Genomic DNA, 15,699 nt, shown 5'->3' with positions numbered 1-15,699 from the left:
CTGCCTCAGCCTCTCCAAGTAGCTGGGACTACAGGCGCCCGCCACCACGCCCGGCTAATTTTTTGTATTTTTTAGTAGAGACGGGGTTTCATCGTGGTCTCGATCTCCTGACCTCGTGATCCGCCCGCCTCGGCCTCCCAAAGTGCTGGGATTACAAGCGTGAGCCACCGCGTCCGGCCCATATTGCTTCCTTGAAAACATAGTACAGTGCCAGTTTAGCATTGAAAAAAATCAGTTCTCCTAATTCTAAAAAGAGGAGACAGCCAGGCATGGTGGGTCACTAAAAATACAAAAAATTAGCTGGGCATGGTGGTGCATGCCTGTAATCCCAGCTACTTGGGAGGCTGAGGCAAAAGAATCATTTAAACCCAGGAGGTGAAGTTTGCAGTGTGCTGAGATAGCGCCATTGCACTCCCGCCTGAGCAACAAGAGCGAAACTCCGTCTCAAGAAAAAAAAAAGAGAGACAGAGAGAGAAACTGTAATTTCATTTCAGAAGTTTTATAGGGCACTATTTCCAATTCTTTTTTTCTTACTCCTTTGAAGTGTAATTAGCAGTATGTGAAAATTTCCACTTTATCCTCAATCAGTAGCCTCTACTTCCAATTAGCATTTTTTTTTCTATTAGCTTTGTAAAGTGGGATTCTTGTTTTACACATACCTCTGGAAAGTGTACTTAAACTGTGAGATCCTGGGATTTTATATTTCCAAATAGAAGATACCATCCTCTTGTATCACAAAATGTACTTAAGATGGTTTGGATTATATTTAAATATTCTTGAATGAAATAGACTTAGTGACTGAAGCCAATTATTATACTTTTCCACACCAAAATAAATGCAATAGGAAAAGATGACAGTTCTATCTAGTATTCCTGCTTCAATATTGCACAAATTAGAAACATACATATTCTGTTATGTTACAGGGTCTAGGGCTTTGGGAGGACAAGGCTGCAGTCAGCCGAGATCGTGCCACTGCACTCCAGCCTGGGCGACAGAGTGAGACCCTTTCTCCATAATAATAATAAAAGTAAGAAATATAACATTTAATCAATATATGCACACACATGGGTTTATCGTGACACACATGACATGTGTGTACAGTTAAAAAAATGAGTAAATCTAGAAACCTGTATTACCTCAATAGCTAGCTGAGTACTTCAATATGCATGTTTATTTCAATAATTTCATGTTAAGCTTCGGTGGTAAATAAGCAGAGTACACTGACCATAATGAATACTTCTTTTGATGAGGGTTATCACTACACAATTAAAATATGATATAGTTGGCTCGGCACGTTGGCTCACACCTATAATCCCAGCACTTTGGGAGGCCGAGGCAGGTGGATCACCTGAGGATGGGAGCTCGAGACCAGCCTGACCAACATGGAGAAACCCCGTCTCTATTAAAAATACAAAATTAACCAAGCATGGTGGCACATGCCTGTAATTCCAGCTACTCAGGACGCTGAGGCAGGAGGATCACTTGAACCCAGGAGGCAGAGGTTGTGGTGAGCCGAGATAGCTCCATTGCACTCCAGCCTGGGCAACAAGAGCAAAACTCCATCTCAAAAAAATAGTAATAAATATATATATGATATATATAATAAATATATCATATATATGATATAGTTTAGAGTTAAATACTGACTGCTCTTGGGAACTTTTAGGTATTCTGAGGGATATAAATAACACGAAGAGAATAGCACATTGGCTTACAGTAGATTAGAGTCTGCTACCTGCGTGAATACTTGCTTTTCATGAACTATGAGGATCCCCTTAGCTTTTGAACCACTTCTACTTGTGTTTAAATTTACCCTTTAATTTTGGGGTTTGACAGTCTCTGCCCTTCTGTTCCGCTTGAGTCTGGTTTTTCCTACTCTGACTCACTTTGATTCTTGACCTCTGAATCTTATTCCTATTTTACAATAAACACACATGGCACATATGCCAGAGTAGAGTGGAAGAGGGAAAAATTGCCAAGGAACTATCTTTAATTTTGGTCCTTTCGCAAACCAGACACCATAACAGAAAAATTTTAGAAATATATGCATGTTCAGTAGCCTGCAGTGCAATTACACTGGTTATTACAAAGTGTTGGATAATCAATATTTTTTAGAGATTCACTAGTCCCTTCTCATAATTTTAGAACTTTGGGAAGTAATAATACAAATGTATTTTTAGCTGTGTCCTTTAATCTTTTACTGTTTCCTCTATGTGTGGTGTTTGGTTTGTGTGAGTGTGATAATTATTATAAAGATCAGAGGCTAACAGAGGTGTTTATCACAAACTTAAAATTTTTATTTTTATTTTTTATTTTTTTTTAAGAGACAGAGTCTCACTGTGTCACCCAGGCTAGATGCAGGGGCGCCAACTTAGGTTACTGCAACCTCCACCATCAGGGTTCAAGCGATTCTGCTGCCTCAGCCTCCCAAGTAGCTGGGACTACAGGAGGGTGCCACCGTGCCCTACTAATTTTTGTATTTTTAGTAGAGACGGGGTTTCACCATATTGGCCAGGCTGGTCTTGAACTCCTGACCTCATGATCCGCCCGCCTCAGCTTCCCTAAGTGCTGGGATTACAGGCATGAGCCACCGCGCCCGGCTGCATGACCTTTTAACTTGTCTCATACACTCAATATACTCAAGATATACCTTCCAAAGTGAAAAATTATGGCACGTTGCAGCCCTGACTACTAATTGAGAACTTTGATGCTTTGGATTTTGGAGACCTCATTTTATCACCTGGTCCTTTTACTTTATGACTTGTCATGCTGCCACCTTTTGATGGGATTCAGATCAAGATAATAATTCCCAACTGGTCAGGAATATTGTGCCCCTTTGTTTTTATATCCAGATGCAATAGCGCCTCTGACACACCACTACTATGGTTCTTAGGATTTGGGACAAAATGCTTCTTTCTTTGACAAAATAAATGTTTTCTTTAAAGAATTCTTGATTGATCCTGGACCATTGTAGAAACTGAAGTCTTACCAATGCAAAAAAATATGACAACATGAGCTGCTTATCATGAAATAAGTGTTTTCCAATTAACTATCCTGCTTCATCAGCAGGTAGGAATAATAGAATCTATACCTATGTCTTCATGGGAAGTTCTCTATGGCCAGTTGATTAGTGAGGGAAAAATTGAGCCTGATTTACAGAAGTCACTGTACAACATCACAGCAACAGCCAAAAGTAGATTGCTTAGGCATTATAAAATGCAATTTTAAAAGAAATTCAGCCTATGTAATTGGTTGTCCACGATGTCTAGAAGGAGAGATATTATTGATTTATATGTGGCAGCTAATAATTTGTCTAGATAATTAGGGACTTGGAGCCAGGCCTGGTGGCTCACACCTGTAATCCCAGAACTTTGGGAGGACAAGACAGGTGGATTGTCTGAGGTCAGGAGTTCGAAACCAGCCAGGCTAACATGGTGAAACTCCATCTCTACTAAAAATACAAAAATTAGCCAGGTGTGATGGTGTGTGCCTGTAGTCCCAGCTACTCGGGAGGCTGAGGCAGGAGAATCTCTTGAATCCAAGAGGCAGAAGTTGCAGTGAGCCAAGATTGCACCACTGCACTCCAGCCAGGGCAACAAAGCGAAACTCCGTCTCAAAAAAAAAAAAAAAAAAAAAATTAATTGGGGACTTGGAAGGACAAAGATTGAAGGATTGGTGACAATGAGTTTTGGGGAAAAAATATGTAGATGAATCACAGAAAATGAGCCAGAGTGTAAGAATATTTGTGCTTAATATGAATACTCACCAAACTATCATCAGGAAGGTTATCAAATAGATATGAAGGTATGAAACAACCTCTTTCACCAGGCACTACATTGCTTGCTCAGAAGGCTAATAAACAGCAACATTGGTGGTAGCAGTAGAGAATACACATAGGTTTAGCAACAGGTTGGACTTTACCACTGTCCCTTACCAAAGCCTATTTAGCTGTCAAGACTATTAGGTGTCCAACACACAAGCAACAAGGACCAAGGCTAAGCACACAATAACATATCCTGGGTGAATAAACCAGTCACCTTTTGTCAGACTCGTTGATTTTACTGGAGCTCCTCTATGATAAAGGCAACAACGAATTTTGTAAATGGAATCTACCTTTATCCTTGAATTACATTTGCTTTACCTATCATGTTTCTCTGATCACCACTCTCCATGGGTACATTGAATGCCTTATATATACTGCCATAATATCCTGTTCTACATCCTTCTATTCAAATAACTTGTTGTATAACAAATAAGTAGATATTCATGGGACTCACCTGGTCCACAATTTATCCTATCACTAACCAAAATTATTATTCTTATAGAATGGCAAATATTTTATTAAAGGCTCAATCACAGTGCCAGCTGGGGACAATGGCTTATAAGGTTGTACTCATGCTAGAGGATGCGGTGGTGTATCCTCTGAACTAGTAACTAAGTATAAGCTTGTCTGGTGTCTCCCATATAAAAAATACAACAATCTTTGATCTTTGTTATGAATGTTGAAGTGACTCCTTTTGTCGTTACATCTAATGATCCACTCCAAATACTTGTCTCTTATCTCTGAGATTCTAGGTTTTTGCAGAATTGGTACCCAAGGGGAGAGTCTCAGCAGTATTCCATTTTACCATCCATTCTTCGTTAAGAGGATGAGAGACTTCTATCTGGCCTTTTAGGTTGCCTGAGACCTTTAGACAAACAGTCAAAAATTTAAAATTTAAAATGCGGTTACACTGTTGCATGAGGTAGTAAATCTTGACCTTAAAACTGGTATTTGTAAGAAAATCAGAAAGAATTCAGGGATCCCCTTTGATGGCTCCTAATTCTATACAGTCCTATAAATATTCATGAAGACTAGCCAGGCATGGTGGTGCACACCTGTAATCCCAGCTACTCCAGAGGCTGAGGAAGAGAATGACTTGAACCTGGGAGGCAGAGGTTGCAGTGAGCTGAGATCGTGCCACTTCACTCCAGCCTGGGTGACAGAGCAAGACTCTGTCTCAAAAAAAAAAAAAAAAAGAAAGAAACTAAGAAAAAAATTAATGAAGACTAATTGCCAAAACTTGGAAGCAACCAAGATGTCCTTCAATAGGTGACTACATAAGCAAACGATGGTATAGTCATACAGTGTAATATTGTTCAGTGCCCAAAGGAAAAAACTATCAAGCCACAAAAAGATACAGAAAAAACAAATACATTTTGCTAACTGAAAGAAGCCAGTCTGAAAAGGGTACATACTGTGATTTCAACTATACGACATTCTGGAAAAGGCCAAACTATAAAGACAGTAAAAAGATCAGTGGTTATCTTTGGAGACACAGCCGTCGCTGGGAGCCCTGTACTATTAGCCATGGTCAGCTCCATCGTGTTTTTTGACATCACCATTGACGGCAAGCCCTCGGGCCGCGTCTCCATCAAACTGTGTGCAGACAAGATTCCAAAGACAGCAGAAAAGTTTCGTGCTCTGAGCACTGGAGAGAAATTTCATTATAAGAGTTCCTGCTTTCACAGAATTATTCCAGGGTTTATGTGTCAGGGTGGTGACTTCACATGCCATAATGGCACTGGTGGCAAGTCCCTCTATGGGGACAAATTTGATGATGAGAACCTCATCCTAAAGCATACAGGTTCTGGCATCTTGTCCATGGCAAATGCTGGACCCAACACAAATGGTTCCCAGGTTTTCATCTGCACTGCCAAGACTGAGTGGTTGGATGGCAAGCATGTGGCCTTTGGCAAGGTGAAAGAAAGCGTGAATATTGCGGAAGCCATGGAGCACTTTGGGTACAGGAATGGCAAGACCAGCAAGAAGATCACCATTGCTGACTGTGGACAATTCTACTGAGTTTGACTTGTGTTTTATTTTAACACCAGACTCATTCCTTCTGTAGCTCAGGAGAGCACCCCTCCACCACATTTGCTTGCAATATCCTAGAATCTTTGTGCTCTTGCTGCAGTTCCCTTTGGGTTCCATGTTTTCCTTGTTCCCTTCCACGCTAGCTGGATTGCAGAGTTGAGTTAAGTTTATGACTATGAAATAAAAACTAAGTAACAACAACAGCAAAAAAAAAACATCAGTGGTTGCCAGGGGTTTGGGGATGGGTAGCGAGATAAATAGTTCCAAAACAGGCGATTTTTAGGGGATTGAAAATACTTTGGTAATGATGGGTACATGACATTATGCGTTTTGCAAAATTCATAGACCTGTACCACACAAAGAGTGAACCCTAATGTAAACTGGGGGTAGGATAAAGGTGAGAGTATGTGAGAACTCTGTACTTTCTGCTCGATATTTCCATAAAGCTAAAACTGCTCAAAAAATAAAGTCTATTTTTTTTAATGAAAGAAATTAACAATGATCATGGCACACTCACACAAATAGATTATCAAGGACATTTCTCTGTCAGGAATGAATATTGGGTCATCTCACAAGGTAAAACCCTGACTAGCAGAGGTGTTAGCTGAGGGCACATGGCCATAGATGCCAACAGTGACCTGGTGGCCACTTGCAGAAAGGAGAGCCTTGACATCCAAACACATTGTTTTTCTTGTACTGTCTTGTGCATACTTATGTATCTTAACAAGTTTCCTTCTTTCCTCTCCATTTATCCCTCTTTTTAAAATAGGGCTTATTGAGGGTGATTAACTTAATTTTTAAATGATATATGGCAGAATGTCAAGAGAGTATAGTGGAGAACTTTGTAGAGGAATGGACATGACCCAGAATTCTTAGACTCAGAGTACATGCTGTGATTGAGAATTTTTTATTGTTTCGTTGTTCAAAAGATTGTAGGTACACGTTCAATTATTAGAGAAATAGTTGCACTCTGCTAGAAGGAAGCTTGGGTCTTTTGTGTTTACTTTCAAAAGGGAAAGTTTATATTGATATTGAACAAGTTAAAGCATGAATATTTATTATTTGATGTTTGTTTCTGTGTTTGAGGAATTCCTCAGCCCTATCAGTTTTGATGAAAACAAGAAACCACCTCCTGCTTTAGAAGTTAAAATGCCAAATGCTTGCTTTCTCAGCCTCCTTTGCAGCTAGGGTACAAGCATATGATTTAGGTTTTGCCAATCTGTTTGCCAGTGCTGAATTTCGACTTCGGAATTAATAAAAAAAGAAGCAGATTCAATTATGCTTTCTCTTGTTTCTGGTGGAGGCCATGTAGCAGCTGCTACAATATCTGTTGCATAGTGAACAAGTGGGAGTGGTGCTGGTAGCTTTGCAGTTAGCCTAGGATTGAGCAATTGCTGCAATTGTTGCTCTCTGCAGCTTCAGCGTTACTTCTTGCTGGTGGTGACAGTGGTTTCCTCCCTGGATAAGTTCTACAGCATGGTTTGGTGTACATTTCCTGGCTGCCTAGCTTTGATCTGCCTTTCTAGCCTTCTCAACAGTTCTACAAGTTCCCCACTATTTCTGTGATAAACCTATTTATTGTTAATGTCAGCCATAATTGGCTTCTGTGGTTTATATTTTTTAAAATTCCAAGATATACAAATGTAACAGATAGCTCAACAAACATACGTCTTTTTAAATTAAGATATATTCTGTGTCACATGAAGTACAATGGACAAAATTCAACAAATTGAATTGAGCTAAAGACCAAAGATATATTAAGCCCGGCTAGTCTTAAAAATGTAACTGGATACAGCCAGGCATGGTGGCTCATGCCTATAATCCCAGCACTTTGGGATCCTGAGGCAGGCAGATCACCCGAAGTCAGGAGTTTGAGACTAGCCTGGCCAGCATGGTGAAACCCCATCTCTACTAAAAATACAAAAATTAGCTAGGTGTGGTGGTATGCCCCTGTAATCCCAGCTACTCGGGAGGCTGAGGCAGGAGAATCACTTGAACCTGGGAGGCAGAGGTTGCAGTAAGCCGAGATCATGCCAATGCACTCCAGCCTTGGCAACAGAGGGAGACTTTGTTTCAACATAAAAAAATAAAAATGTAACTAGATAGACCTCAGGTTCTTGAATAAACAGAAAATAATTTAGGTAAAAAACAAATAATAAACTAACATTCTAAAAGGTTTAGGATTTGGAGGCCCAAATGTCTTAGCTAACAGTGTTCATTCTAACCTCACAGGAAAAGTGAAATATGAAAATATATAGAAAAATCTTAGGCAGTACTTTTCAATTTTAAGAAACAACTATTTACAGGTTTTTCAATAGGCATTACATTAAAAATGAAATATATAGTTAATAAATATGAAAACTGTGGATATAATCAACATATTTACTTTACTTCTTGAAGTATTAACATGTGCTGTCTCAAGTATCAACAGTGTACACGTGAGAAAAAACATTTTACATAGATTTTCTGCGACAGAAAACAGCATCTCATTAGACATCCCAAGTTTTTTCATTTGGAACACACGCCCATTCCCCAGTATACTAGGGGTAATAATAATTTATAGAGTTTAATTACTTTTTACTACTAGCAAACTAATTTTATGTTTGGCACAAATTTCTGAAATGATATTCCACTGCAAAGAATAATACCTATATATGGCCAGAATTACTTTTTTTCTGTAACATTAAGATAATACTGGTCAGCCTGAGCCACAAAGTGAGACCTCATCTCTACAAAAAATAAATAAATTAGACGGGTGTGGTGGTGATGATGGTCTGTAGTCCCAGATACTCAAGAGGCTGAGGTGGGAGGATCCCTTGATCCTAGGGGGTCGCAGTTGCAGTGAACTGTGATCGCACCACTGCACTCCAGCCTGGGTAACAGAGCAAGATCCTGTCTCAAAAAAACGATAATATTGGTATAATTCAGGGTTTTTGCCTCAATCCCCATGCTTCTTCATTTGACACTCCCTGACTCCCTGATGAATTTTAGTTTGAATTTTTGCTGTAGTCCAGAAGTTATTTTAAAAGATCTTAATAAAATTTCCACCTGCCTAGATATTACTTGTTTGTTACACTTTAGTCCATGATTTCTATTGCCATTTACATTACCCAAAAAATATGACCTGCTGAATTTCTGCTGTCATGAATTGACTAACATATTTTGGGCCTAAAACCTTTACATTTAGAATCTTTTTGCTTGGTATTTGAAAATAATGTATGCCCTCCATTTATTGGTCAAAAGCACTGCCTATTTATTTCTACGCTTAATCAGAGAGACTTTCTAATTGTTATTTAATATTATTTATGTTCATTCATTTGTTGTATATAATGAGGTTAATTGCTATGATATTTTTATGTCATTAATATAATAAAAAATATGTCAACTTTTCTCTTCCAATGAGTCTTTGGGTTATTAATTTTTAACTCAGGTATCAAGCTTGTAAAATGTTTAATGGCTTATAATAATGTCTAACACATAGTATCCACTGAGTTCTGATAACTCCAGTTTATCAAATTACCTTTTTTTATACCATTCTCCAAATGAAATGCTATTTGGTTTTATTTTTATTTTTTAAAAATGTGCTGCCTGTTTTGAGTCTCTAAAAGGGTGAAATGCTCAGTATTTTCCAAATGTATTTGAACATGGAGTGTTATATTTACTAAAAAGTTAACAAGCAAGTATTGCCCTAAACACTCTAGCAAATACTACTAGTACAGACGAATTATGATCTAACATTATAGTACATGTTAATTTATTAGGTTAATTTTGGTTGCAAACAATAAAAAGCAAAATTCAAACTGGCTCGTATAATAGATTTTGAACAATAGTATAGGCTCAAGATAGTTTAATGCAGAAGTTTAATAATGACAAAAAATAAATGCTTCTTGTCCTCCCTGTTTCTTCACTCTACCTTAAGTGGTATAGATTGAATGTATCCCCCCAGAATTTGTATATTTAAATCTAATCCCTGGTGTGATGATATTTGGCAGTGGGTCTTCGGGGGGTGATTAGGTCATGAGGACAGAGCCCTCGTGAATGGGATTAGTGCCCTCATAAAAGAGACCTTAGAGAACTTCCTTGCCCCTTCCACCATGTGAGGACACAGCAAAAAGACAGCTGTCTATGAACCAGGAAACAAGTCCTCACTAGACCCTGAATCTGTTGACACCTTGATCTTGGACTTCCTGGCCTCTAGAACTATAAGAAATAAATTTATGTTGTTCATAAACCATCCAGGCTGTGATATTCTGGTATAGCAACCTGAAAGGACTATGACATTAGGTCTCAGTTTTATTCTATGGCTTAAAATATCATATCATGAGTAGACAACTTCCAGTCCTAGTACCTGGTGCTTCCTCTGCTGCATTTGGAAAGAAGGCATTTCCCCCTTCAATCATGGAATGAAAAAGTTGTACTTCATTCTGATTTGATTAGCAGAAGGCGTATGATCCTTCATGCACCAATTACAATGACCAAGAATTGGGCATGGGACTCATGTCACTTAAACATTGTGAAGCTGAGAAATTCATTATTTGGTTAGGAGTGTGTGAGAGCAGGGAACACTGAATGCTTGAGATACCACCACGATGTCCACTACATGTATTTCCATTTCAGTAAACATTTCCATTAAGATAATGCTAGAACAAAATCAGAGGAGTAGATCTTGGTGTCCCCAACTTTTGTTGACCTAACAAAGTGAAGTTGCTTCAACTGGACACTTCTGAACCACATTTATGCCCATATGTTTAGTCCAAATTTATTATAAGCAATTTTCAGGTCCATATGTTTAGGATATTTCATTTGTTTGGTTATGCATTATATGTATACATGTTTTTAACATATACACACCTCTAGATATATTTTGGAGGCCTTTACACAAAAGTGTTTTCCCTAAAGGGAGAAGAGAAAAGTTGAATGCAGAAGTAAAAAAAAAAAAAAAAAAAAAAAAATTCATTTGCATTTGTAGTATTTGTATCTAAATATTTTATATTACAGATGTATTAATATTTTTATAATTGTAAACACTACTTTAAAACAGGGAGATGGTTTACCTTCAAAAAATTTGGCTCTCAACTCAAAGTTATCAAAGTATATCCTAGATACAGTTTGCTTGTCAGGCTTCTACATGAAAATTTAATAGGCTCCTGCATTTCAGAATAAGCCTAACATATGTAATTGCACTCATCCACTATGTCTACATTGCCAACCAAATACTGACAGAGAGAGCTACAGAGTGCCACAGAGACCTGGCAGCTCTTCTGTTTGCATTAGCTTCTACTTGATTCTTCATCTTTCCTCTATGTCTGACACATGTCATGTTACTGTTTTTAAATGTTCCCTTAGCTACAGAGCTAATGTGCTTATATCTGCAAGGGGTCTCATGTGAACCTCTAAATAATTAAAGATTCATTAGCTCCCTGGAGGGCCACCATGATTTCCAAAACAAGTCACAATACCTAAAGATCTAATTGTACAACTTCCCTCAGAAATAGCCTTGAGGAAGAAGTCACATCACTCAGCAATGAGTCTTATAATTATTCACAGCAGTTTTCATGGTACAATATAACATCCAATTTACAGAATTAAAGGTAATGTAATTTGAAAGAAAAATAGCTGGTTTTAAGGAATGAATGGCCATGTCAACTATTGGAAGTATCTTTGAATTGGAGCCTCTATGTTCGGATTTCACCAGGTTTATGTTTTTAATTAATATCCTATTCAGCTTGCTGTAATTTCCATTGAGGTTTTCTAGAACAAGACAAGTCAGAAATTGATCTTTAATTGTAAGCTGAGAGCAAACTGCCAAACAACTGAGAAAAATTTTGAAGAAAGAGGTCTATCAGGACTAACCATTTTAAAAGAATAAAGACTAATCAGACACACACACATATGCACAAAAAGAGGGAGAGAGAGAACAAAAATCCTATGAAATAAATTTAAAAAAATTGATTTTTTTAAGAAGAAGCATTTGATCTGCCAAAGAGAAGCTTAGCAGTTTGGAGATCTGACAGTGCTAATCTCAGGTCAAGAAAATAATAAAATAAAACACCAAAGAATTACCTAAACTGTGAAAGATGAAGCTTTCAGAGTTCTCACAGAGAATTGGGATACTAAAGTACAAAGTTTAAGAGGTGTAATATATTAATGCTTAATTTATATCCCAAATACTTAAAAACTATGTTTCATTGTTACACGTATTTATTTTATTATAAAGATAATGAATGCAGTAGGGTTAGATTTAAATAACTCATTGGGTTTAAAATGAGAAATGAAAGTCTGGCTTTTTACTACCTACAGTCTTATCACCAAAGTTAGCTATTGTTAATAATTTCTGGTCCATTCTTGTATATGTTACAGTTTCTTTCTTAGAAAGAAGTATGCTATACTAGTATACATACTATTTATTCATGAACCTTGCATTTATCATGTACTCATATGTCTTAATGGTCATTTCATAATAGATGTCTCTCTTTCCCATGCTTACAGTGGTGACTGCATGAGGCATTGTACAGACGTACCAAAAATTACTTACTCTGTGTCATATTGATGGTTATTCAGATTGCTCTCACTTTGCCCTTGCAGACAACACTGCGATGAACATCCTTATGCATATATTATTTGAAATACATCATAGTGATTGCTGTGTGAGAGAAATATGCATTGTTGATTTTATTTTTTTATTTTTTATAATTTCAACTTTTGATTTTAGATACAGTGCATACACGTGCAGGTTTGTTACATGGGTATGTTGTGTAATGCTGAGGTTTGCTGCATGATTGATCCGATCACCCAGGTACTAGGCACAGTAGTTGTTTTTCAACCTTTACCCCCTCCCTCCTTCCACCCTTGAGTAGTCCCCAGTTTCTATTGTTCCCATCTTTGTGCCCATGTGTACTCAATGTTTAGCTCCTGCTTTAAGTGAGAATATGTGGTATTTGGTTTTCTATTCCTGTGTTAATTCGCTTAGCATAATGGTGTCTAGTTGCATCCATGTTGCTGTAAAGGACATGATTTTATTCTTTTTTATGGCTGCAAAGTATTCCATGGCATATATGTACCACATTTTCTTTATCCAATCCACCATTGATGGACACCTAGGTTGATTCCATGTCTTAGCGATTGTGAATTACATTGCTGATTTTCATAGAAACCACTAATTTTTACGCCAGAAAAATCATCAATGTGCACATGCTCCAAGGCTGTGTGAGCATAGCCCTTTTTCTTGGAATGTCAACAACACTGGGTTTTATCAAAATATAAGTTTTGCCAATTTATTAGTTAAAAAATGCTAACTCAATGCTATTTAGATTTGAACTACCGCTGGTGCTGAGCATCTTTTTACATATTCACTGGCAATTTATTTATCTTTCTCTGTTGTTTATCTTTTTCTGTGTAATAATTTTCCCTATCTTCTACTCTTTTAAATATTGTTTTCACTGTTTTCTTAATAATTTTTAAGTTTAAAAAGTGACCTTTTGTCCGAGCGCAGTGGCTCATGCCTGTAATCCCAACACTTTGGGAGGCTGAGGCGGGTGGATCACAAGGTCAGGAGATCGAGACCATCCTGCCCAACATGGTGAAACCGCGTCTCTAGTAAAAATACAAAAACTGGCTGGGGTGGCGGCACGTGCCTGTAATCCCAGCTACTCGGGAGGCTGAGGAAGAAGAATCACTTGAACCAGGGAGTTGGGGGTTGTAATGAGCTGAGATCACGCCACTGTGCTCCAGCCTGGCGACAGAGCAAGACTCAGTCTCAAAAAAAAAAGTGACCATTTTATCTGCTGCCTATAATTCTAATGATATTTCTCAATTCATTTATCTTTTAACAATGATAATATATAATGTCTTGCTATTTAGAAAGATTTTTAAAAGTATTTTACATAAACAAATTTTTATTCTTTGCCATTAATATTTGTAGGTTTGGAATTTTCAGGACCTCCTCAAACGCCACCTACAGGAAATGCTCTTCAAAGACATTTCACTTTTTCCCCACTTGATTATGGAGCAAAGACTAATACTGGCAATGCTTTGAAGTACTTGAGTCAAATGGGTATCTCACGTGGTCATTACTATACTCACTCTCAGGCTCCAATGCAAGTTGTTTCCTTAGGCCAACTACTCTTGCTTTCCTTTAATAGACCTATTCCTCCTGGGCTGTCTGAAACTAACATTTCATTGTAAATAGAGTCCTGCAAATCCTTGGTATCGCAAAGAACCCTCCTTCCGTTTAGTTTTAGAACTCTCCTCCTAAAACTCTATTCTTCTCCCTGAAGCCCAGATCCCCATTCCTTGCAACAAATGAACTCTTCATTTGAGAACTGAAGGGAGATAATTGGAAGTTTGACTTTGTGTTCTAGATCTTCCCTGCCAATATATGCAGCGTCTTTAAAACTAATCGGGCTAAGGCAGGAGAACTGCTTGAACCCAGGAGGAGGAGGTTGCAGTGAGCCAAAATTGCGCCATTGAACTCCAGCCTGGGTGACAGAGCAAGGCTCCATCTCAAAAAAAAAAAAAAAAAAAAAAAAAACAGCAAAAAGAAACTAATTAGGTTCAAGAAGTTCGAATGAATTCAACTTAGACAAGCTCTTAAGCAGACATGTTGGAAGTTCCAAAAAAGACAGTTTGGGAAAATATTTTTATTAAAAAAAAAAAAAAGACTGTCCTCCACTTCCTCACTCTTTCTTCCCACTTATTTTCACTCCACTGCTGCAGTTTGGTGTCAACTCTCATCACTCTACTGAAATTGCTGCAGCCGAGGTTACTAGTTATTTAATTAACAAAAGCAATAGATTTTGTTTTTTTAAATTGTCATTATACTCTACTATTTTGTGACTTTTAAACTATTGACAATGTCTTTCTTGAAAATGTGTCCTTTTCGTTTTTTCCAAAACATGACTTTCTCCTTGATGTCCTCCTATTTCTCCCATTATTTCACCTTTACATTCTCTGCTGACACCTTTCCCCTTACCAAACCTTAATTAAATGTGTGTGCTTCCCAGTGTCCCATTCTTGGCTCTCTTCCCTTCCCTCTTACTGATCATTATTGTATTCTGTGATCTCACCAATTCTCTTGGCTTTAACAATAACCAGATGACTCCAGAAAACTATTCAAAATTCCGGACCTATGGAGACTTTGCACCCAGATATGTACCAACAACTCAACTCAGTTATCTCTAATATTATCTCATTAAGTGCCCTCTAACTACAGAATGACTCCTCCTTCTGGGTTTCCTCTGCCTGAACGGCACCACCATTCAGTGGCCCACGACAAATGTGGACCTCATTTAGAACTTCTCCCTTTCCCTCATGTTTCATTTTCTCTTGGCTCAAGAGTTATTAGATTCTTCATTTTTAACTTTTCTCTAGCCTATCTTCAATTTTATAGTGGACAGTTATGTATACCCTATATCCCAGGAGAGAAGGGGTATCTTCTTCTACACCCCTACTATGAACTAGCATATCCTTTGAGTCCTTTCTTTGTATGAAGCATTGGGGAAATTTAATCAACTTCATAATCACTTATAATATTCATAGCAATTTTATGAGGTAAGTTCTATTTATTATCCCTATCTTAAGGATGAGGAAACTGTGGTTTAAAAAGCTTAAGTAATTTGGGAAAATCACAAAAGAAGCAGTGAAGACAGAATTCAAATCTAGGCAACCTGAAATCTGAGCCTGAGCACTTTGCCTCCCTAATAACTATCTCCCTTTGACAGTTGTATTACAATGTTGACAACATTTAGCAACCCTTATTCCCCTCCCCACCCCCATCTCTCTCCAAGAAATCTGCTGTGAGGTAGAGAATATGTTGATTTCCTCTGCAGTTTTTAGTGCATAGC

At 37.8% G+C, this 15,699-nt stretch overlaps 1 protein-coding gene across 1 annotated transcript; it reads left to right on the top strand.

The window, feature by feature from the left end:
• The first annotated feature begins 5,350 nt into the window (after positions 1-5,350).
• On the top strand, positions 5,351-5,860 carry LOC134733624 (peptidyl-prolyl cis-trans isomerase A-like 4C). The gene has a single exon (XM_063624005.1). The coding sequence runs from the start codon at positions 5,351-5,353 to the stop codon at positions 5,843-5,845; it is 495 nt and encodes a 164-aa protein (XP_063480075.1). The 3' UTR covers positions 5,846-5,860.
• The last annotated feature ends 9,839 nt before the right edge of the window (positions 5,861-15,699 follow it).

This window comes from Symphalangus syndactylus, chromosome 18 (genome assembly GCF_028878055.3).
Source record: "Symphalangus syndactylus isolate Jambi chromosome 18, NHGRI_mSymSyn1-v2.1_pri, whole genome shotgun sequence".
NCBI lineage: Eukaryota > Metazoa > Chordata > Mammalia > Primates > Hylobatidae > Symphalangus > Symphalangus syndactylus.
The sequence above is the reverse complement of the archived record's forward strand: the minus strand, read 5'-3'. Positions and strand labels throughout refer to the sequence as shown.

Bases quoted from the DNA above. Each gene is read 5' to 3' on its own strand.
- LOC134733624 (XM_063624005.1), top strand. From the start codon at position 5,351: ATGGTCAGCTCCATCGTGTTTTTTGACATCACCATTGACGGCAAGCCC.